General features: G+C 36.4%; 1 protein-coding gene across 1 annotated transcript; it reads left to right on the top strand.

Annotated features, from left to right (window-relative positions):
* The first annotated feature begins 1,597 nt into the window (after positions 1–1,597).
* On the top strand, positions 1,598–24,512 carry LOC104261493 (calcium-activated chloride channel regulator 3A-1). Its single transcript, XM_059822179.1, has 17 exons — positions 1,598–1,707; positions 2,654–2,709; positions 4,231–4,464; positions 6,538–6,719; positions 8,532–8,672; positions 8,898–9,048; positions 9,700–9,817; positions 10,545–10,716; positions 12,491–12,718; positions 14,494–14,718; positions 16,200–16,377; positions 18,182–18,288; positions 19,635–19,859; positions 20,046–20,313; positions 21,506–21,670; positions 22,571–22,798; positions 24,085–24,512. Exons 1-17 carry the CDS (start codon positions 1,598–1,600, stop codon positions 24,510–24,512), a joined length of 3,216 nt encoding a protein of 1,071 aa, XP_059678162.1.
* Positions 24,513–24,756: the final 244 nt, after the last annotated feature.

The raw sequence follows: 24,756 nt of genomic DNA, 5'->3' as shown, positions 1-24,756 counted from the left end.
ATAAGCTCTTTTACACACATTTATTAGTGCACCCAATGTACCTTAAATTTTAAAAAGTGATGTGAAAAAGTATTCACATGAGAATGCCCTTAAGAACCAGCAAAATCATGATCTATGAACCACGATTAGTAAATACATAACTAATGAGTGTCAGTTACAACATCAGTAGTAACACCTGTACCATCCTGTTGGTTATAAATGAACGAGAGTGCTGGACTGTAAGAAGCTCCAGGGTAAATCTATCATAGTCCATAAATGGAGTCCTTGCAAGCTATTTATCATTTTAGAAACCTGGTCTGTGACTGGTCTGAATAGCCTTGGTCTGAATAGCCTGTCTGCTCTGAATAGCCTGTCTGGTCTGAATAGCCTTATTGATATGCAGTTTCATTTCTCCACTTGGTTTCAGATTTATTACACAAGTCAGAAACTTTGCTTATGAGTTCCAGTGTTTTTCTTTTTTCCCCCTCTTGCTTTCTTAACCCATCACCCCTCTAATAACTCCTGGCTGGCAATTGTGCTGAAGACAGTAGTACTTGTCTAGGAGGAGTTTCAGAGTCATTAGGGAAGGCTTGGTAAGAAATTCAAGGAGAACAAAGGCACCTTGAGCTACAGAGGCGAAAAAGAAGTAGGGCCTAGTTCATAAGAGTTGGTTAGTTGGCCTTGCTTCTCTATGTGCCACTTTTCACTTGTAGCTATCAGAGGCTGAGCGAAGGATAACAGACACATGTCCAAGGTTTGCCTTCCAGTCTATCTGAAGCAGCGGTAGATGCTCACTACCAAACCCTCTGATTTGCGAGTGCCTACTCACTCCCTCCTCTTCTTCCCTCCTTCGGACACCTGCTGTTCTCTACAAGAAGGAAACATGGTGATGACTTGTACATTCTACAACATGAAGCGGGTGGACAAATGGGAATATATATCAATTTCACACTCAAGTTCCTAGTAAATGATTATTTGATAGACATCTAAGGCTCACAGAGTAAATTCCCTAAACCATTTTACTTTTCTGGTTTGCCCTTAGTTGTCTACAACAAAAGACTGAAGAACATGGAGCATGTGTTGTTTAACCTTTCCTGTATGCTTCCCACACATCTTGGTAGCATGTACTGCTGTGCAAAACCTGTGCTAAATGTATAAAGGTAGCCTTTTGTTCCTAAACCCTTAGTAGTGTGTCTAATGGAAAATGAAGCATTGGTTTGTTGAGCTTAGTTCCACTTACAATGACAAATACTAAATTACAATTTGATGCGTGATTTACCCTCAGGTAAGTGTATATTAAAATGTAAGTGTATATTAAAAAGCATCGCTGTTTTATCATACATTTGTAGAGACAGAATTCAAGTTCCAATACCTAATGGTAAAAGAAGCCAATTTTAAAAGACATAAAAGCTAAGGCCTTCAAATGGTGTTATTTAAAATTAGTCACACTTAGCCACAAAAGTTAATTACTTGATATTAAAACTGCCTAAGGTCGAGTGTTGCTGGAAAGTTGCTGTTTGGAAAGTCCACCATATAATTTTGCTGACTAATTTTGCATACAGTCATATAATGGCTTACTACAGTTACCATGTTTTTGCCATTTTGTTTTTTAGTTACGATGCATTTGCCATTCCATTCTCCCTGCAGGCAGAATCTTCAGGGCCCGCCTTCAGTGGGGGCATTTGATGAGTATGGCAGTGACAGACCTATGCAACTGGGCAGAATCAGGTTAAAGTTACAAAGTAATTCAGCATTTTCCTCCTTCTACAAGCCCTTTGTGGCAGGCTTTAGAAACCTGACTGGTCTTTATCTATAAGCTTTTGAGATACCCCTTTTTCTTCCAGTCCTTTTTTATCGCTCATTAAATATCTTTCCTACTTTATGAATAGACCATGTGAATTTCTCTGTATTCATCGTTACACGTTTCTGTGGTTGATGGTTTGGCAGTGTTCATGGGCATTACCTTCTTCTGAACTGGCACCAGAGACTTAATCACTTCTGTGCTCTGCCACCGGAGAGGAAATGGTGCTTGCACAGAAATACTCCTTCCCCCTGCTCACCGCGGCTGTCTAAGCTTTTCCTCCTCTTCTCACCTCTCTCTTCTCTGAGTACACTGCAACTTTGGGGCTTTCCTATTAAGCTTCTGGGTCTCTCTTGCATCAAACTCATTTTTTTAATCTTTGCTACCTCTGCACAACTTCATCCCATGCTCTCAGCACTGCAGAAGCGCCTGGCTCACTATCTGCTTTTCCTCTCTGTCCATATCGCCAATGGACCTCGAGAAAAAAAGTTTTATTACAGCATATTTGACCTGCAACTCACTGCCCAAATGCCTGTACATAAGGTAAACCAGGAAGCCATTTAACAGGCATTTTCCAGGGTACAGCAGCATTTGGAAGTGGTAACTACTGAATTTATAAGACTACTTCTGCAATTGTAAAGTTTAAATCTGTAACTGTAACATTTTTACTCAGGCAATAGACTGAAGTGATGGAGAAGTAAACAAATCAATTATTATTATTTGTGTCACTTTGCAATGTATATTCATATCTTCTTTTTACAAGGATAATGGTTTTACATGGGCAGAGTTCAGACTACACTCCAAGCACCGTTAATGTCAGCACTATATTCAGATAGGGCTTTTAAGTGGCAATGTGTTCTGTTTTACCCTTAGGTGTTCCTCTGATCTTACTGGCATCTATAGCTGTGAAAAAAATTCCTTCGCTGAAGGTAATTGTGTCGTTAACAGGCTAACATGGCTTTTTAAGGAAACGTGTGCCTTTATTTATGAAAGAAGTCAAACTGCAGAATCGTCAATAATGTATATGCAAAGTTTATAATCTGTAAGTACAAACATAAGAAAAGATTTCTTTCAATGAAACATACTGTTATAAAATTTGCTATATCCTTCTTTTTGAAATGTAACATTTATTTCAACTTTTATGTAAGTAAATGAACTGTAATGCATACTGTTATTAATGTAAAATGAAGTTTACCATCAGCTGATGTCTCAACTATACAAATCAGCAGTGAAGATTTATTTCCATCCCTATTTTTATTTGTTACTCTTCTGTTGCTTACTTCTGATTTTTGTCTATTGTTTTATCATTGTAGGTGGCTGAATTCTGTAATGAGCATAACCAGAACAGAGAAGAACCCAATCTGCAGAACTGAATGCGAGACTACAGAAGCACACGGGAAGTAATTAAAAACTTTACAGATTTTGAAAATAATCTATTCTTTATCTTTATAATTAAATAATAGATGATTTTGCTAAGAAATTAGCATTTTCTTGAGTTAAAACACAGTACAAAAAGGCATCCTAACTTCAGACTGCAGTCTTCTCTAACAGTTTTAACATACCATCAAAGCCAGAGGGGCTGCACAGATTGCATATCAGAGAATAATTTTCCTGTTATTCTTGTATTCTAGATAAATTAACCTAGAAAGCATAAATAAACACAACCATTTTTGTTTCACGGTAATTTATGTCATTTTTATATCTAGGTTCTGACATTGTTAAGAATGATGGGACCTATTCCAAGTAATTGTTTGCTTTCCCTGAGAATGGCAGATACAGCCTGAAAGTTCACATCCAAACTAACAGAACTATTGTGCCACAAACTGCAATGGCATAGAGTCATGCCATGTCTATACCACATTATGTAGAAAATGGTACAGCAAAGTAATGCCGATAAAATTATGCAGCTACGTATTCCAGCACCTGTATACATCAAGTCCCTTCATAAGTACTAAAAGTAGGAAGTAGAGCAACAACAGCCCAGCTAAGAGGTATTTAGTTTTGAATGCTTTTCAAAACCTGAAAAGTCAGTATTCCCCAGAGGTATATTTAAAGTAGACTGTAAACAGCTATAATAGAGCAGTAGCTATGTAATACAGATAGACTGGATTTTGTGTTTTGACTGTGAAAAGAATAACTGTAGATTTATTTACTAGAGTACTATAATCAGTCATCTTAAATTAAGAACTGTTGAAGTTCTAGTAAATTAAACTCTCCTGTAATTATTTTATAACAAGTAACAGTTACTTCAATTTCATATTAGCTTTCTCAGTAATTAGCACTCTTGAAACTGTAAAGAAATAGCTATTGCAGTAGAAATTATTGTACTTAATTGAGGTTAATGGGTTTTTCAGATTTAAAACCATATAAATGAGGTGAAGTTCAGGTCACCTGCATACTACAAGAGTATGCACATAGTTAAGATTAATCACCATTTTTTAATGCTTTAGGTAAAATCAAGATGAACCCATCAAGACCCTCAGCTATTAAAAATGATATTCAGATCAGAAGAGGAGGTTTCCATAGAACAGCTGCAGGAGGCTCCTTCGTAATATCTGCAGTTCCAATGGGACCTAAGGCTGATCTGTTTCCACCATGTAAAATCGTTGATCTTGATGCCAGAATAGAAGATAAGGTCGTTTTATCATGGGCTGCCTCAGGAAATTATTTTGATGAAGGACAAGGTATGTTTTTCTCTTGCTCTCCTGCCTCTTGCCCAAGGTGAAATTGCAAAATGAATACATTTTCTGTGGGCATTTTAAGTGAGCTCCCAGCCTTTATCAACAGTATTTTGGTGCATCTGGAAGCACCTCTACAAGTGCCAGCTCAGTTTTTGTCTGTGCTTTGTGGCAGAAACTGAAGACTAAACATTTCTCATTCTTCATCATTAATCAAATTTTTGTTAACTATAAACGGCTTAAATGTGCTATTCTAGTAATTCAGTGTGATACACCTCACACAACACAGGATCTGTAATGGAGTTTAGTGTCACTGACACCAGTGGGAATTTTGTGCAGTGGTTCCAGGGCTTTATTCTTGCTCTGCTCTTGCAAAGATTTTAAATGGAATTAGCCAATATGTTTTTAGAAAGAGCTTCTTCCAATTTTGATGGGAGGCTCACTTTCACTATGTTGTAGTATTTTGCTATTCATGGAAGAGAGACATATACTCTGTGAATGTAAAGAAAGAGTGGAAAGAAACATCAAATTTGGACAAGAAATAGAAATTTTACTCCTTTACTTTACTTACTTTCCTTCAAGTGTAAGGTCAAATTCAGTGAAGTCAGAAATACTGAGAAAGTTCAGTGTGGGTTCATGATGACTGCCACCATGTATTCATTTCAGTGCAGTGCTGTGAGAAATTTAATCATTCAAGTACTCAGTTTAGGTAATAAAGTTTTTTACAGATCTATCCACCATGCTGCATTTATTTTTCCCAGTAGCTGAACTAACAAGTGAAACTAAGTAAGTAGTGGTTTGAAAGTATTATGAAATGAAAGTATTTTGAAAGAGATCAAAAGTTTGAATGATAGCTAACACATATGTTAAAGTTAAAAAGCTTTGCTAAGCAATAGTGCGGAGGTGTTTAAAAAGGAATTGGTTGTTTCTATTTCCAAGGCTTCAGTGACTGCTAAAGACAAATTCAAAACAATCATTATTTCATATTGATATTAAAAAAACCCAACCGAAACCACCCGCAGAAGAATTTAGCTAACTTTTCCGGCCAACTTTTCAGAAAAAGTGAGATAATAAAATTTCATACCATGACCATCAGCAGTTATTTTTTGATACACTAGGAAAACAGATGGAGCTAAATCTTCAGCCTGAAGTACTTTCAAATGCATGTGCCCGGATAAATTTCACACTGATCTGATCTTGCTTTCTCTATTGTTTCAATTCAGTATTCTATAATTATTGCATTGTTCAGATTTTTATCCCAGGAAATTCCAATTGTGTTTTTGCCATTATTTCTCTCTTCTAAAATGAATAACAGCATAGATCACCTGAAGAGGCATAAGAAAATGAAACTGTTTTTTTGTAGTTCACAATAAAATATCAAGTATTTCCTCCTAAAATTAACATGTAATTAAATGCAGCCAACATATCCGAGATAACTGTACTTGCATAGAACATCAGTGTCTTGTTGCAAACTGTTACACCTCTTTTCAACACAAAGGTGGTGTTAGGAGCAAAGAGCAGGTGCAAATCCCTCAGGGACGAGGCACAACACTCAGCGAGTGAAAGCTTTGGCTTTATGGAAAGCGTAGTGTTACCACGGTGGGAGCACTGCAACACCGACACTAATCAAAATGAGGACGAGACGCAGTGGAGCCCTGCTCGGGAGTGAAGCTCAAGGGAAAGTGCCATACGGGTGGATAATAAAACTTGCGCTGATTAACATATCATACATAGGCAATGTCTTGTTCGGCTCATTAACGAACTTGATGATGTAATGCAGGTCCTGTTGTCCAAATGCTGACATCCGCAGCTGGTGGTCATGTTGGCAGCCGTGCAATGGGGGGGAAGCAAACCACCCAGAGTTACTATGACAACGAGATAAGACACGTTTGGGACTCTACATACTTTGGAAGGGAAGCAGCAAACTATCCCATTTTGCTGTAACAAGAAGATGTGCTTGGGACTCTACATACGTGGATGGGGGCGGGGAACTATCCTGGATTACCCTAATGAAGTCTTCTCACGCCCGACACGTGGGCATATAAATAAGACTGATAAGCCATCGCTTTTCTAACAAAGAACCTCACAGACAGGGACAAGTAATGGGGGTGATTGGGAGTTTGATATTTTTGCTGTCTTTTCAGCTCTTGCATGTGGCAAAAGGTTCTATGGTATGGCTAAATAAGAATGGCTATGAGGATTTGGTTGTTGCAATTAATCCCCAGGTGCCAGAAGATGCCAACATCATTCTGAACTTGATGGTAAGAACATTTGCATTTATATGCATTGTTTCTCAGCAGTTGCGATTTGACTTTTCTGCTTGGAAAGTAGCACGAATCAGGTCCAGCTCCCATTCTTGCCAATAGGTTTTATTGCTGTTGTTTGGAATTATTCATGGATTAATCCCATAGTTACTAAACTAGTAATTTCTCATTTGCCTTGCTATCTGTTGTTGCTACTAAAAGCACTAATTCCTTCAAACAATGCTGTAATATTGCTGTTGGGAGGCAGACTGAAATTCCTTTTAAGTAGCTTTCCAAATTATGTTTACCTGAAAGAACGTCCTACGAATGCTTGTTTAATAGCCATTGATTATACTACTGTTTGTCATGAGCTAGTATGTCTCATAATGTTCCTTTAAAAATTGTAAATTAAAAAAAAAAGGTTAGGTTTAATGGCATTTCTGGGCTTAACTTTCATTCCAATCCATATAGATGCCTCGATGGATAAATTCCCCTAGAATAGGTTGCTGGCCAGGTCTCAAAGCAAAGAAATTTTTTTCTACAAAGTCAAATAATTTTAGAGAAAACCTGCTGAACGGGAGACTTTGGACAAATGCCCAGGTTCTGCAGTATGTCTAATGCCTGCTAGACCCTGATGTAGGATTATCTCAGTCCCATGTCATCCCTAAGATCAAGTACGAGGGATACCATAAAATTTTTAACGTTTCCAGTTTTCTTTCATCTTGTGAGAAGAGGTTTACATGAAGTAAACGTGGATCTGATAGGTTACTTTTTACCATCAGTCACTGACTGTCCCCTTTTTTAACAATAAGTAGAATTTAGATCACTCCATTTTCATTAAGGGACAAACCGTTGAGTGTTTTTTAGGGTAGAAGTGTACGAATGATGGTTACTGGTACTGTGAGATACCTACCACCTATTAAATTCACATTACAGCTGACCTTACGAGAACTTGCTCTTATATCATTCCTTCAGTTCCCTTGAACTAGTTAAAACTGCTCCGTTCTATCCGCAGAGCAGGCAAGGGGTCACATAGGGACAGCTGAAGTGGCATATCCCATTACTGCTCAATTTCTCATGGGTTAGCACTCACTATCACTCTCAGACCTGGCAAACTGAATCTTTTCAAGAAATCTCCTTTAGCTGAATTTTGTGTACATTTAACATGGCAATTTGATTCCAAAGTCTCTGTCACAGCTTGTTTCTTAGTTTATGAAAAGCCCGTGGGACAGATTTTAATTCCTTCCTTCATGTTTGGCTTTTTTTCACTAAACACTTAGTTGTTAGTGGAGAGAAAAACAACCAAAGGGAATGCTTTTTCTGATGCCTGTACTCCAACAGAGGTGGTAAAAACAGCAAGAGGAAAGGAAAGTAATGGCAGCATACAGTAGCCATAATACAAATAAGAAGACATGTGAAACAGCAAATTTGACAGAAAAATTATGACATTAGTCAGATAAATGAAAAGCAGGTGCAATGTTGAATCTTGCCCACACTTGCTGTCAGGCCAGTATTAATATAAGGGTAAAATCTTAGTATTTCATAGTTTTCATCTCATATGAAGGCTAGAGTGTGAATTTTATCACAATTTCTGATTAAGAGCAGGACTATAGAACTGGTGAGAGATTCCAAGAATTACTGCTTAGTCCTTAGCTTCTTTGTTTATTATTTTCTTAGTGAAGATTGCAATACTTCTAGATTTTTGTTATGTACTTAGTTCTACTTTATTGTACTGCTGTTTCTTGATAAGCCTAAATTATTCATTGCACATACAGTCAAATTTTTAATATTAACATTGATAGTAATATTCTATTTTCTTTCATTCCCTAGAACATGATTAAAAATGCTTCTAATTACTTGTTTGAAGTGACAAAACATCGATTTTTCTTCAAGTCTGTAAACATTATAATTCCTAAAACGTGGAAGAAAAACATCAACTATTCAAGATTAAAAAAAGAATCATATGATAAGGTAAGATTTAGAGAACTCTTTAGGATTAGAACAAGGAAAAGCTAGACTGATAAGGCTACATTACAAATCACAGCAAAATCTAAGACTAATCTTGGAAGTTCTTACTCAAAAGTGTTGACAGAGTTTGTAGGATGAAAAAAATTGCAGGACTGAATTTATTCAACAAGAATCACCTAACTCTTCCTTATACCCATATCATGTATAACTTTGGTCTTACTTTTTCAGGCAGATGTCATCATAGCAGACCTTTATATGAAACATGTAGATGATCCTTATACCTTGCAGTATGGAGGATGTAAGGAGAAAGGACAGTACATCCATTTCACACCTAACTTCCTCTTAAATGACAGTTTGGCTAATGTTTATGGAGAAAAAGGTAATACTACTATTTAATTAATTACCTGTTTTATTGTTCATACGAAATGGCCAAGATTTTTCTAAGTGATTAATGAATGTGGGTACTTTAATTTGCTTGCTAAAATGAAAAAAACCTTGAGAGGCATATTCTTCAGAAGTAGTAAATACCTGTGAAATCTCTGAAGTTAAATATTCAAACACTGGATTCAGAAGTTGTTCATCCCTTTGAAAACCTTAAATGGTTATTCCTCTGCACTTAACTACTGCCATTAGCAGTAGCCTTCCTTTTATGACCAAATAGACTATCCAGTGTTTATGTATCTGATTTTGTAATACACTGTGTAAAAATGTAAGGTTTGCCACTCTGTGGGACAGAAACCTCACAATTTTCTTAAGGGATTTTTGCCAACTTGGAAGAAAGCCTCTAGAACAGTTCCTACATTTCTGAGAGTCAAATATGAATAAAAATTCTAGTCCTGGTTGCTAAACTGGTGCCTTCCCAGTTTTACATCAAGGGAAAATTATTATCCCAATTTCTTAAATATTTCACAGTCTTCCTGTAATACCTCAGGTAAGAATTATTTTAAATTGTTAAAATGTCTAAGTAAAACACTGAGTAGCTTTTAAACAGTTGTATTTAGAATGTGCATGTGCTATTCTTTTTCAAAAGGTCGAGTTTTTGTCCACGAATGGGCTCACTTTCGGTGGGGGGTGTTTGATGAATATAGTAGCGATGTGCCTTTTTATGTGTCCAGAAATTCTGAAGAAGCAAGTGTTGAAGCAACAAGGTATCATTTTTTCATATTTCTGCTTTTACATTACACAGGTTTAAACATTTCAATAACGTTTTCAATATTCTTGTCATCTGTGCTGAGTTTGTACTTTGTAGAGTGTCCACGACCTGTTTGTATGATTAAAAGACGCTTAGTCAGCAACATCTATTGCCTGCACTGCAGCCCAGAAAACCACAGCTGCCTTCAGTGCTGTTTTGTAAGAGGTTCAGGAGATCAGGCTGGATAATATTTTGCTCTGTGTGCAACTGCAGACTTCAGCCACCTTTTGTTTCATACTTATTTAACATTATTTTATTAAAGAGCAGTTATCAACAACACTGAAATTGCCTACTGAAACCACTGTGATTTTAAACAGTTTCTACAAAGAGGGACAGTAACTGAATGGATGCAGAGAGTTAGTTCAGGCTTGGCTTTTTTCCTAGCTCAGGCATACCAGTACAGCCTTTTTTATTGCAACTACTATCAGGATGTCTTTCCTGCCTAGTGTGTAATTATCACAAGGAAGATCACAAAAGACCACAAGTGGTTTATGATTTTAACTATTTCTAGATTAGTTTGAGGACCCTGCCAGGCACAGAGACAGCCTATGTACTCTTGCAGTGTCTAGTACAGTGCTGTGTTAACAGAAATTTGGCTTTGGGCAGCCAAAATTCAAATAAATAACCAGTTACAGACTATATACGGGTTCTTAACCAGCCCTGCCTATCTTCCCTTCCCTTAGCTGTCCAGCTGGTGTGATGGGTATATCTGTTTTCCAAGACTGCAGTGGAGACAAGTGTGAGCCAAGAAGCTGTAGATATGATGGTCAGCTATATGAAAAAGGATGCCTATTTATTCCAGATATACGACAAAATATCTCATGTTGTGTTATGTCTTTGCAATACCTAACTTCTGTAAGTACTACTATACCTTTCTGGACTGAGAGTTTAGTAACATTTGGGGTCTAGTCAGTTATTTCTGCTGGGGAGAATGATCAGTCAGGTGTTTCTTTAATCAATATTTATTTCAAAGAATATGAATGATGCTATCAGTTCTATTAAAATCTGTTCAGAAGGGAAGACAAAGGACCTACTGGAAATGATTTGACAGCTGTTTCTGGTCAATAAGGGTGAGGTGTACTGCAGTCTCAGCATCCTTCTTGCTCCATGTTTGGAGAATCAGGTCAACAGGCATAGAAGTGAAGCACTTGCCAAATGCCTTGTCTGTAAGATAAGTGTAGTTTTTGATCACTCCTTATGTAAACTGGCACCTGAACTGTGTTACCTGGTTAGCTCTATTACACTCCATTGCAGAGCAATCTGGTCTGTCTATCTATCCTTAACACAGGAGCAGCAGCCCACCTCTCTTGAAAGCAACCAGGACAACCAGGCAGGCCTCCTTATGCCAACTCTGTACTGTTCCAGTGTGTGGGAAAGGGTGCTGGGACAGGGGTTAGCAGGACAGACAGTTTCCTTGCAGGCTAGATATCTGTGGTACGGGATCACAATTCCTCCAGCTATTGACCTTATTTCTTTGGGCAAGCTCTTTCCAAGAACTTTATGGCTGTACTGGGCCTGGCTAGGGTACATTTAATTTTTTTCATAGGCGATCATATGGTGCTGTGTTTTAGATTTTTGACCAAAACAGAACCAATAATACACTAATGTTCCAGCTTTAGCTGAACAGCATCAAGGCGTTCTCTGTTTCTCACTGTGCTCCCCCTCTTGAATAGACTGGGGAGTGTGCAGTAGGCTGGAAGGGGACACAATCAGGCAGATGACCCAAACTAACCTAAGAAATATTCTATACCATATAACATCATGCTCAGCAATAAAAGGGAAAAGAGGGGATTTTAGGAGGGTTAGCCATCTTATGCTTGGGAACTGGCTGGGCATCGGTCTACCCACAGGAAGTGGTGAGTGATTGCCTTTGCATCACTCGTTTTGTTTTGTTTCTTCTCTCTTCTTTCACTTATCTTTCACTTATTAAACAATTTTTTTTTAATTTGTTTTGTTTTATCTTGACCCTAAAGTTTTTTTTTTCTTTTATTCCTCCTTTCCTCTTCCCCCATCCTACTGGGGAGGGGAAGAAAATGTGGTGCTTATCTGCCCACTGGGGTTAACCCACAACAATGGGTCATGGTCTTCCCTCAGCAGTATGCCATGGACAACCTGAGACATCTAAAAGATTATATTTCCTGCTTCTCTTGAAGTCTTGACTTTGTATCTTTTGCATGGTTCCTTATTCCACTCAAGAAAACTTATAGGAACTGGTCCAAGACCATGAGCTTAACCCAAGAAGTTGGTTAAATATTCAGGCTGCTAACTTGTGCTGACCTCCATACTGTTTAGCTACAGTATTTATGTTAGCAGGCTTAAATCTAGTAGGACCTCCATGAATCAGTCACTCCAAGGATCTCAGTACTCATAGACTGAAAGCTTTGTTTCTGCATGTCAGAACATGCTTGTGCTTATGTAAAATCTGAGATAAGTTCTTTGGGAGCATTTTCTTGGCTTGCCTCTTCTAAGATCCTGGCTGGCCAGGCACCATGGCACAGAGGACATTCGCTGGAGAAGAACACGTCTATTTGTCCTGTCCCCCAACACAAACTTAGTATTTTCTGAGATATTTTCATATGCTCATACTGTTGGGTTCAGAATTATTATCAGCTTCCATCTGACTTTTTAGGTGGTTGAATTTTGTGATAAAAACACTCACAATAGCGAGGCTCCAAATATGCAGAATAAGATATGCAACCACAAAAGCACGTGGGAAGTAATTATGGAATCCGATGACTTTCGCAACTCAGCTGTTTTAAATGCTTCTGCACCCCCCTCTGAGACTACCTTCAGGCTACTGCAGACCCAAGACAGAGCAGTCGCTTTAGTACTGGATGTTTCTTGGAGCATGTCAATGGTAAGAATACACATTTTATAAGCAATTTTTAGTAAAAATTGTAAGAAACAGAAAAAGTTACAAAATAAAAAAACAACAGTCAATTCGGTAATTAACTTGATTATTTTAGAAAAGAAAGGACTACTCTTACTCTCCTTGGTAATTCTATGTAGGAATTCCTACAAGATATCACTTCAAAATACTGAGAGTTGTAAGCCAGAGTTGGTCTTTTTTTTCATGTAAAATCTCGATTTTATATACTTTCCTTCCTTTGTTCCAGACCTAGAATGACAGTGCCATTGTACTTCTTCCAAGCAGAAAATCTATCCTAGATGGAGTTTCACATTGTATTTTTGTTATGAATGGTTCTAAAATTTAAAGTAAATATGTAGGTCACAATATGTCAATAAATTAGTGTTCTTTCCTCATTACAATAATGCCCTTTGGAATCAAGAATGTGATCTGGCATAATGTTATGTCATTTTAACAAAGCTGAGGTTATTTTTCTTTTTTTTCCCCATAAAACTTTGCATAGGTTATTCTTTCACAACTTCTTGTGGCATGAGATACTAAGCTTGTTTATGGATGCAAGGTTTAGTAAATGCCCCTGAATATGTGCTTATTTGCATAAATATCCTAATACTTTTATAAAGCTGTAAGCGATGTGATCATCTGTAGAAAGATGACAAAATTATCTGGGTAGGTAAGGCAGGTATCTCATTATTTATTAATAGACTTCAAACCTCTATGCATACTCTAACAGCTTTTAAAAATCAGACTATATATTCTTTTGATGACATATTGCGTTTTCTTATCCGTAACTTACCTCTTCCACAGTTCAGTAGTGAGCCAATGACCATTATTCTCTTATTGAAAATACTGCAAGTTCAGTGTTCCATTTCTCACAGGAATTCAAGCCTAAAAATGAGAGCTAAAGAAGGTAATTCAAAAAGCTCAAACATGTTGAGAAATATTCCTAAATATTTGACAGTCATGCCTTAAACCAAAATATACATGAGGAAGCCTAAAGCAGTATATGTTCCAATTCTTTAGTTATGGCATACATTTAATAATTGTGGGATTCTCCCATAGTGCTCCATCGACAGATCTATTTCCAGACATGCTGTTCTAGTCCAGAGCTGTTCTTGAGACTGGTCTTCAGCAAAGATCTGCAATTGTAATAATTTGTATTATTTTTATAATACAGATGTCTACCAATCATAGTATATTTTATTAAATCAGTTAGTAAATAATAATGTAATGCTAAAAACCAAAATGAAGATAATTATGAAATAAATACTGCAAGAATAGATAGCTCCAGAGATAAATGTTTTCAAATGTAACTTTTTTTTTCAGTAACCCCGTTGAATATTTGCATTTAAAATAGCCATACTTCTACTTTAATATTATTTATATTTTCAAAATACTTATTCTCTAGACTAACCTACTCCTCAGGCATCATAGGTGGTGTCCTTTTGCATTGACATCACGCTATCAAAAAAAAAAAGGGACAAAAATCTTGGTTAGGAATGAAGTCATAACATCAGAAGATGGACTTTGCCTGGTGACATCTTTCCTGGAAGCTGCAGTTTGCTGCACTTTCACAATACCAGAACATGGTTTACATCTCCTCTCTTCTAGAGCTGAGCATATATATGAGTTACCTTATGGCAGATAGATAGTTTTTAATTTTTAATTATAACCTGATCAACACAAAAAATTTCTACATTTTGTTGATAGTCAAAGCTTTTCAGAAGTGATTGCATTCTAAAGATGTTGGTTTTCTTCACATACAGCACAACCGCATCAGACATCTCCATAGCGCTGCAGAGGTATTTCTGCTCCATATTATTGAAGTCAGTTCCTGGGTTGGAATTGTCACATTTGACTCTGACGCATCTGAAAAAGCTCCTTTGCAACAAATAACCAATGACGCAGCACGCCAAAAACTTGTTCAATGTTTGCCTATAATTGCTAGTGGACAAACCAATATCTGTGCAGGCATACGTAAAGGACTTAAGGTAAAATACCTCCTGGAATGTATGGAAAATGTGGAAGAAGTGAGAAACATACTCGGTACTTGAACATGGACTTCCTACGCAGTGGTAGAGTTAAGAAATATAATATGATTCTTTAATCTATCAGGAGAAAATTTGATATAGAAACTACTAGGCATTAGCATTATGTGGCATTAGAAAGAGTATTACCACAAAACAGGCCAGATGTGATGTCCATGCTTCAAAAAGGTTATTGAAAAATAAGATCAAATTCCAAAATGAACTACAAGAATGATCTAAATTTTGGAAAATCAAATTTCTAGTCGGAAACCTATGAGCTTATTCTATTTAGTTTGTTTAAGACAAAGTTAAGAGGTTACTTTAATACAGTTCTTTAATTATTTCTAGTGGAAAGAAATAGGCAGTACTGCAGTCCAAACTCTCACATGACTGAATAAAACTCACAGCCCGATCACATTGCTGGGTGTATACACAGAGAAAAGGCTGGAGACCAACACCACAATGAACATCATATTGTATTCCTGTGATCTCTGAGATTTTTTTTCTAGCAAAATTTGGACTGAGGAAACACCAGAGAGTTGACTCATGAATCACAATGAACATACAGAATAAATAAGTGTTAAAAAGGGGAGCTGTGCAATGGTAGTATTGTTAATTCCTACAGTTCACTAGTCATGAATCAAGCCCCTAAAATTGTGAAACCACATATAAATCATGAGATTGGGAAACAGTGATGGATAGATATTATTATTATTATTATTTATTTGTCTGTTTTACTTCCTTGGGCTGGCAGTCTGAAGTCCCAGAAAATGTCACCTAATTCAGATGCAAAACTGAAAATCAGAAGCAACGTGTAGGAAAAGAGAAGAAAGAGAAAGAGAGAAATTGTACAGAGAAGGATGAGACTGCTGAGGTAGCCAAGAGTCCAGGGCAGAAAGGAGGCTCTGGACAGGGGGACATCAGGAGGAAGACTAGCAACCAGACAGGGATGGAACAGCCAGCTCCCGCTGCTTTTCTGCCCCACCTTCAGTTACCTCAGAGTCCACCCTTAGACAGAAGTCTGTCCTCCTCTACTCCTGAAATTTTGATTGGAGAATAAAGAGTAGTTCCAGACAGTGGACATAAGTTTTTAATATGACGCTCTTAAACATCCAGTCCCTGAACCAGCAAAGCATATACAGGCAGAATGCTTCCGACACCTTAATTTGGGATAGGTTCCTTCCCTAGGAAAACATATATTAAATATTCATTATTTGTAATTGAACACTTACTAAACCTAAGCAATTAGATGTTGCAATATCAATTGCAATAATGACTATTGTAATAGTTTTAGTATTAAAAATTTTCAAATACTTACTAAAGAATAAATTTGTCTTATATTTGAAGTTAACAGTTTTAAATGCATACATTGACTGTGCTCTGGGATAAAGTAGTATTTAAAAATTATTCTGCTGCTTATATAATGAATTCTTTTCTTGATGCAGATAATTGCAGATAAAATGAACACTACACATGGTTCAGAAATTGTGTTACTGACAGATGGAGAGGACTCAGGTATAGCAGCTTGCCTTGATTTGGTGAAACAAAGTGGGGCAAAAATTCACACCATCGCACTGGGGCCATCGGCAGCCAAAGAATTAGAAGAATTTTCAAAACTAACAGGTAAATAATCTAAATAGACTCTTTCTCTTTCTCTGGCATGCATAGTGAAGTATGAAAATGTAAAAGCATGGCAATTAATCATTCTGGAAAAAAGAAATTTAAGAAATTTAAAATAAATTAAATTTTAAAGAAATTTGGTTTTCATGACAGGCTTTTTTAATACAAACAAGCAGAACTCTTTAGATCCATAGATTTGCTTTAAGAGCTGTCTTGATTTTAAAAATGCAATAACATGACAATACCCTGTTACTAAGGAGATTTAATGATGATATTGTATAACATAAAAAGAAATGCCTAGAATTTTATTTCTGGCATTACATAAATTTATTTCTATATATTTTTATATTTTTGTATTTATTGCATATAATATATAAATATTATAGTTATATATTTTTTCTTTACTACATAAAGAATAATAATTGTCTCCAACTGTTGCATCTGAAGTTCACTGGCTAGGAAATTGGAAACACAGTGACTACCCTTGTCATTTGCAAGCATAGCTGTCAGCTGAGCTGGAGCTACATAATTAGTTTGAAAACAACCATTTAAAAAACTATCCATAGGGGTGTTGCTTCATGCTACAGCACCTGCAAATGCTATGGAAGAACGAAACCTCCTTGCGTAGATCTAGAAAGCAAGCTGATTCCAACATCCATGGTGAATAAATATTCTTATTTATTCAGACTACAATCCACTTGTATGAGCAATTTAAATAACTTTGAATGCACTTATGCACTCTTCAACATCATTAGATCAACATGCCTATGGGAGAGTCCAGAGTTCAATTCTGTTCTGAGCTGTATTTTAAGACAGAATTTGTTGTTTAAGCTCCACTTGCGGAGTATTTATTAAGAATGATTTGTGAGCCAGAAAGAACCCAGATGGTCCTTCAGCATGTAGTCTTCAACCAGCAGGCCTTCCTGCTTAGAAAGAAAAATCAGTTTTCCAAAAATGCTGAATAGATCTCTGAGCTAACACCTCCTCCAGCTCATATGACACGACGTGTTCTCTCATGAGACAGAGCCATACACACCTGATGTAACCTGAAGACCTTATGTCAGTCCGTGCATGAGGGACGGAGGTGAGAGGCATTAGGTGGTAGGGAGAGGCTGTGGGTAGCCTCTGCACACACCAAGTAGGCTCCCCAGGGCTCTGGGCTGCACGGCAGTCTCTCCACTACTCTGAGATTCCAATGATCTGTGCGTTAGGAGCACAGTGATGGCTCAGTTTACGTCTGGCGTGTACGAACCTAGTTTGAGAAAGAATTGCATGAAGTCCAGATGTTTCAGTAGAGCAGTATGAAGCCATATTCACAATGAATTCATTAACAGACCTGCACTGAGTATGAAAACCTCCAATGGACTAGAGCTGCTTGAACTCAGTATGCATGAAAAAAGATCTAAACTTCACATTTGAAAATAATGACCTGGATTTTAAGAGTCAAAAAACATGCAGTGCCACTGTGCCTCTTCTACAGAGGTGTTTTCAGAGCAGAATTTCACTGAAGGGATAATATGTGACTCCAAAAGTACTAGGGGAAGTCTAAAAATGCTGTACTTGATGATATGCTGCAGGGAGTTATTTTGTTGCAAACTTTGCCAATGAGAGATGAAATTAATTGATCACACAAGCCAGAATTTACTATGACACATGCATTAAGACATTAATAAAAAGAGACGTTTCTTTTTTGATTTTGTAACAAATTGGCTGCCTCAGTAGAACATTCAGTACCAGAAGTCACATAAAATATAGCAATTTTAGAGTAAAAAATAGTATTTCTAATTCTTTTGCTCTTGTCTTTCAGGAGGTTTAAAGCTTTATGCTGTAGATGGAGCCAACCCCAGTAAATTAACCGAGACATTCAGTGCCATTACATCAGGAAGCGGAGATATTTCTGAACAATCCATTCAGGTCTCAATTTCAACACTTCTTTTTCCTCCTATGCTTTTAGGTGATCAGTAATTGAGTAAATTTAGACATTAATGATCATAACTGTCAGTGGCTCAATTTAGAAATAGGAGCAAGTACATTTTTTAGTGCATTTTAGTACATTTCACTGCAATGAAATAATATATAATTTATATATTTTATATAATTCTTGATTTCACAAAATCAAGGAAATTATTTCTCATAATTGTCCAAGTCCAAGAGACTTCGAGAGAAAAAAGCAAGCAGAAATCCCCCAGGATATTTATTTCGCTCTTACATGAAACATCATCTTTTAGAGCATTTTAACAGTCTAACTTGAGTAACAAAGATACAATTAAAATACAGCTTCTCTCCTAAGCCATTTCTATAATTTTAATGTATAAACTTCCAGACTTTTCATCTGGGCCAATTGTTAATTACAATTTAGCAACTCATTCCTCACTGTGTTAATATTTTAACATAGATCCAGTCCTATGTTTTATCCAAAATAAACCACTTGCAAAGATAGCTAGATTATAAGCATCAGTCAATGTAGATTTGAAAAGCAGGTCTGGGATTTTTTGAGTCGTTATATTGCCTTTAATTGTTCCACCTATACAGGGAAAAACAATTAAGTTTATGGCAGGCTATTTTCTAATTGCAGACTTTATTGTTCATAAAATAGGAGTGAGGAAATGACACAAAATTATTTTAATTTTAATAAAGGAAATAATGTTTACTTCTCTCTTCTATATATTCTCCTCTGTACTGTTGTTATTTCTGTCTCTCTCATTACTCATAAGCCTTACAGTCATATGTGGAGACATTTTCTTTCTCTCTCTTCCAGGATTTTTGAGACAGACAAACTGCAGTGGAAAATCAGCTTACTGGCACAATGCTTTAGATAAGTAGATAAGTAGTTTAGATACAGAAATGAAGACATACACTTACTGTAACTTACTCTGTTTACCATAAATTTACACTTAAAATCAATGTTACTATGCAAGCAGCCATTTCACAAAGTGAATCTGGGATTTTATTAGTTTTCTTCATTCAATAGCTGTGCCAAACAGCTCTTGATTTTCCTGTAGGTAGAGACGGCAGAACTAGAAATCCTGCCATCTTCTCTGTATAACTCCGAGTTATAAATAAGTAAGCAGAGGCCTTTTTTTAATGCTAGTTTCCAAAAGGCATAAATGCTTTTCAATTTTCTCCTCCAAGACTAATCCATTTTAAGTCAGCAATGAATGGATACAATATTATGCAATGGATGAGGAATCACTCTGAAAATATGTTAAATGCTTTTTTACTGAATAGCAATAAGACAAATTTTATTTCTCTAACAACAGCTTGAAAGCAAAGAGCTAGCTGTTCCGCATTCTGGGTGGATGAATACTACTGTGCCTGTTGACAAAACTGTGGGAAACGACACTTTCTTCAGCATTGCATGGAGTCTATCTCAGCCTTTTTTTTTCCTGAGGGACCCTAAAGGAAAAGAATATGGAAGCTCAGACTTTACAATCGATAATTCAAACCCGAACACAGCTAGACTCAGTATAAGTGGCACTGCAGAGGTAAAGACTGAACATTTTGTTTTATTTTCTGAATTAACATTTCCTATAGACTAGCATACAGCTTTCTTTAATTAATTTTTTATTATATAAAAGGGAATATATATATTATATATAAGGGAAACAATGCCCCTATTAGAACATGAAGCTTTTTCACTAGTTTTTGATACTTTTTTATTTTATTTGCAGGTGGGTGATTGGCAGTTTTCTATTAAAAATGTTCATACAACAACTCAAGCTATATCAGTAACAGCTACCTCTCGACCAGCATATTCTGATGTTCCTCCTGTGAGCACTTCAGCTCACATGAACAGGGCAAGTAGAGCATTTAATCCAGTGGTTGTTTATGCAGAGGTTAGCCAAGGGTTTTTGCCTGTTCTTGGCGCAACTGTGATAGCCACCGTAGAGAAGGATGGTGCTGCAGCAGTAACCTTTGAACTTCTTGATAACGGCGCAGGTAAGGTTCCATATACATAGTAAAAACCTTTGCATTTATACATTGTGGAATCCCAGTCTGCATGTTCCCCTCAGACATATCACTAAGGACTGAGTCATGGCTATGCTCTACATCAAGAAAAAAATAAAAAGGGAGACAGAGAACCCTACTGCTTTAGGACGGAAGTAAGCTACAAAGCTTTTTCTTGGTGAGGAAAACAAAGGCATGGGCCTTTACCTGAAAAATTGTTCTGCTTTCTTTCCTGTGCTGTTATTGAGGGTGAAAGCAGAAGAACTGTGCATGGTAGAGGGTACATTGCTCATATCTACTTTCTGAAAGTGTACTTCATGTAATCATGTGCCCTCAAGAGGCGAGGTAAAAAGAAAACAAGCTGTTTTATTAGTCCATCTCATATTCTATGAAGCTGGATTATAGTCTTAACATTAGCTCACCAAAAGTTAGCTTTATCTCTTTTGTATCTTAATTAAGTGCATTATTCTTCTTTTCCAGAATACTCTTTCTTAGAGCAATAGCAAGACATTCCTGGCATTCGGCATCCCTCGATCTCTCTTCTTCCTTTTCTCTCACCACTGCTGCAGACTGATTTATGAGTTCAGTAGTAGCCAGCAGTACCTCTTCATTCTGTCCTTGCTTTCACATTGCTGTACTTAAAAATGTAATAAGATTTCAATGTGTTATCCTGTGTTTCTTTCTTACACATCTGCTATTTTCTGAACCCATGAGGTTACTTTTACATTGCTGTCAAGCTTTAAAATAGTTAGCTTGGATGCCACCAGCGGATCATCTGTTGCAGCCAGTCAGGTACAACTGCACAAGTTCACTTAAAGAGAAGGAATTCTGTCTTGATGAGTTCCTGGCCAAAGGTTAAATTATGACATTTTTCTAATTTAAAGGTGCTTTATGTAGTAGATGGCCAATAAGTATTAACTTGGTGGTTCCATATAGTTACAAGAGATTTACCTAGTTAAAGGTTTTAATGCAAAATGGTTCTTTTTAACAAAATACATATGAAACACAGGTTGTCATAGTGGGACCACTCCTATTTTTAAAGATGTCTACTTTACAAAAACATTGCCAGGTTTTCTGCATAGAAATGTTCAGGTTTTATGTTTATGTATCAACAGCAAAAATAACCTTGTTTCCCAGCAGGTATCTGGTTTGAGATATTAATTCTCAATAATTCTATACCGAGGTGCTGACACGATGAAGAATGATGGAATCTACTCAAGGTACTTTACTTCTTTACAAGGCACTGGAAGATACAGTCTAAAAGTGAATGCCCATGGGAGAAATACAACCACCAGACTCAGCCTCAGGCAAAATCAAGCCTTGTATATACCAGGCTACAGAGACAATGGTAAAGAGCATTTATGAAACAGATAATTCCTTGCATGATTTGTATGTAGGGGGGTGTAAAGGTTTAGCAAATGGGATCATTTAGATTCACAAAAATTGCACTGTATCTTAGAAGATGTTCCATCTATCATTTTCACTACGAAAAAGCCCACACAAAACAAACCAGCTCCAACTACTGTTTCCTATGTATGAGAATAGCATAAAATGTTGTCTTTAATCTAAAATTTTTTTCCTATTATAGCCATAAGAAGGATAAATATTGCTCAGAATCTGTATTTTAGCATCTCACAAACAGGCATTTCAAATCTATTAATTCTTCTTGAGACTTTAAAATGAGGATTTGGGGTAAATAAATTCACATGCAACGTTAGTATACAAACTAATGCTACTAGAAAACTTAGCTTTTGGTATTTCTTGATTTTTTTTTTACTACTTTTTAATCTTAATGCTGAAAAAAATGTTAGTTGTTGCAATTTAATATTGTCACACTTATCCATTGTGAAATTTAGAAAAATCAGCATTAAAATTGTCTAAAAAATTCACAAAGTATGGCCCATATAACTGAAACTCTCTTAAGACCTGCAATATGGGTGAAGAGATGGATGGAACTACCTTATTGCAGCCACGGCTTACCAGCATCTGCAACCTGCTTTACTGGTTGCATCATTTCCAATTTTTACACATTTCAGACTTTGTCTGCTTTTTGGGTTTCCTAAATTTTATGCTGAGAATCCTGAGATCACCTTCTTTTCTGTCTTTACTTCACTAACTTTCCACTAAATTTGCATGAGCTAAAAAAACTTGACAGGATGAGAAGACATAATAAGAGATAATAAAAAATTAAAAGAAAATGCACTTCAGAGTTCTGTCATGATGAAAGTCGAAAAATGTTTTAAAACAGGTAAAATTTATATGAATGCACCGAGACCTAAATTTGCTGATAAAGAAATCCAAGTCATGCTGGGAAGTTTCAGCAGAATTTCAACAAGTTCTCTTGTAGTGAATACAGGAGAAGATTCTGCTACTATTTATCCACCCTGTAAAGTTACAGATCTTCATGCTCATATAGAAAACGAAACAATAGTCTTGTCTTGGACAGCTCCAGGAGGTGACTTTGACAATGGAAAAGGTAAGTCTGACACTACATTTTTGTGAGATAAGGTTGATATTTTTATCTGAAAGGACATACCCTGAGGACCACCACTCAGGGATGAGGGCTACATCTTTCCCACCTGAAAACGTAACAAAACAGAAAGTTACCCTGTTGCATGATACCTGTTTTAGTTCTCCTCAAATAAATATAATTACAATACAACCACCAGAGGCTTTCACAACAAGTCTTAGTCCATGTCTGTGCATAATTAAAAAAAAAAAATTAAAAAATCAGCCAACATGGACAATACAAAGCTTTAGTCTATTTACAAAGATGTAAATGGACTACAGAGATGCAGTAACATTCTATTCAAAATACTAATTTTAAGGTTGTTGTACAGGAAAAATGAAACCTATTTCCATATGAAATGTACAAACATTTCCTTGCATAAGCCAGAGATTGTATGTTAAAATATACAAACTACAGTTATGCAGATTACAGTTTCAGACTAAAATCTTACATTTATCTAAAATTTTTAATTACCAGCCACACAAGGAAAAAAACTCAAATAAAAAAAAATCTCAACTTCTTTTATTGCTATTTAGCAACTATACATCTAAAAACTTTTATAGCTAAAGTGGTCAGTTATTGCATTATAGTTTAAGATAGCAGGTCCTGCGCTGGTTTAGAGCTGGGCATATCATGCACATCTCTCTACCGTCTAAAGAGGAAAAGATATTCATAAGAGGAAGAGAAGAGGAAGAGGGGAAAGTCTTGAAAAGCTACGGACTTGAAATAGAAACAGCAGAACCCCCCAACATTAATCAAACACATTTATAGCAATGTACCTACCAGTTCTTTGATTACAAATGGGAGAATAATTTTGTGTCTTTCAGTTTTTGCTATAAAAACCTCATGCGCAGAGAGAGAATACAGATCAGATGCAAGACCTGTCCCTGCTATCTACACTTATATTTTAATTGCCATTTCACCTTATGTTTGTATTTGGACAGCACAGTTTCTCATTCAGCTACATTTTGCACAGGTCTGCACAAAGCTAAGAGTGTTGATGAAACAATAATTTTAAGGCCAGTGAAAAGGAGTTCCCAGACTCAGCAACAATAGGCCTTTGACACTGTAAAGTAAGGTTTAAAAGCAAACTTGCCAACCCCCCATGCTGAGTAATACAGTCAGTATTAAAACTGGAATCATCAGCACGTTTTTTTACAAAATGGCTCTAGAAGTCCTATACTGTCACCACAAGCAGGGATATTAAAATATCTATATTAATTTGTTGTTAATATGCATTCTTTTTTCCCTAGCTGATCACTACATAATAAAAAGCAGTAAAAATCTTCTGGACCTAAGAAATCACTTTGATCATGCTGTTTCTGTGAATGCCTCTAATCTCATACCTAAGGAGGCTGGTAGCGAAGAATCATTTAAAATTAAACGAGAAAATTTCATAACAGAACATGACACCATAATCTACTTTGCTATATGTGCAGTTGATGATACCAACTTGATTTCAGAGGTATCTAATATAGCACAAGTCACATGGTTCATTCCTCCAAAAGCATCTGTGCCTTTAGATTATGACAGCAACAATGATGGTGCTAACAGTACAGTAATAGTGGCAATCGGAGCTGTGTGTGTAGCAGTTGTCTGTGCTATTGTAAGTTCAACTCTGTGTGTTTTACAAAAACAAAAGGGAAGACTGCATATTGAAACAATGCAAAAACACGTGTAAAGTAAAATTTAAAAATAGAAGGAATTCACTGTAATTTTTGCAACACAAGTTTCAAAGTAGGGAAAGAGGTATTTTTACCTTCAAAAAATAAGCACACTGACTTTAAACATATGTATTCGTCTTTTTTGATAGACTTACAGATAGACTTTTGATAGGCTTATAGATGTAGATTCTCAATAGTGTGTCTTATATTCATGTACACTGATTAAATGTTAAATATGAAGCACGTACTCAGAAATGTAGT

This window comes from Gavia stellata, chromosome 10, assembly GCF_030936135.1.
Source record: "Gavia stellata isolate bGavSte3 chromosome 10, bGavSte3.hap2, whole genome shotgun sequence".
In the NCBI taxonomy this organism is placed as follows: Eukaryota; Metazoa; Chordata; class Aves; order Gaviiformes; family Gaviidae; genus Gavia; species Gavia stellata.
Note: the sequence above shows the minus strand (reverse complement) of the source record. Positions and strands in the feature narration are given on the sequence as shown.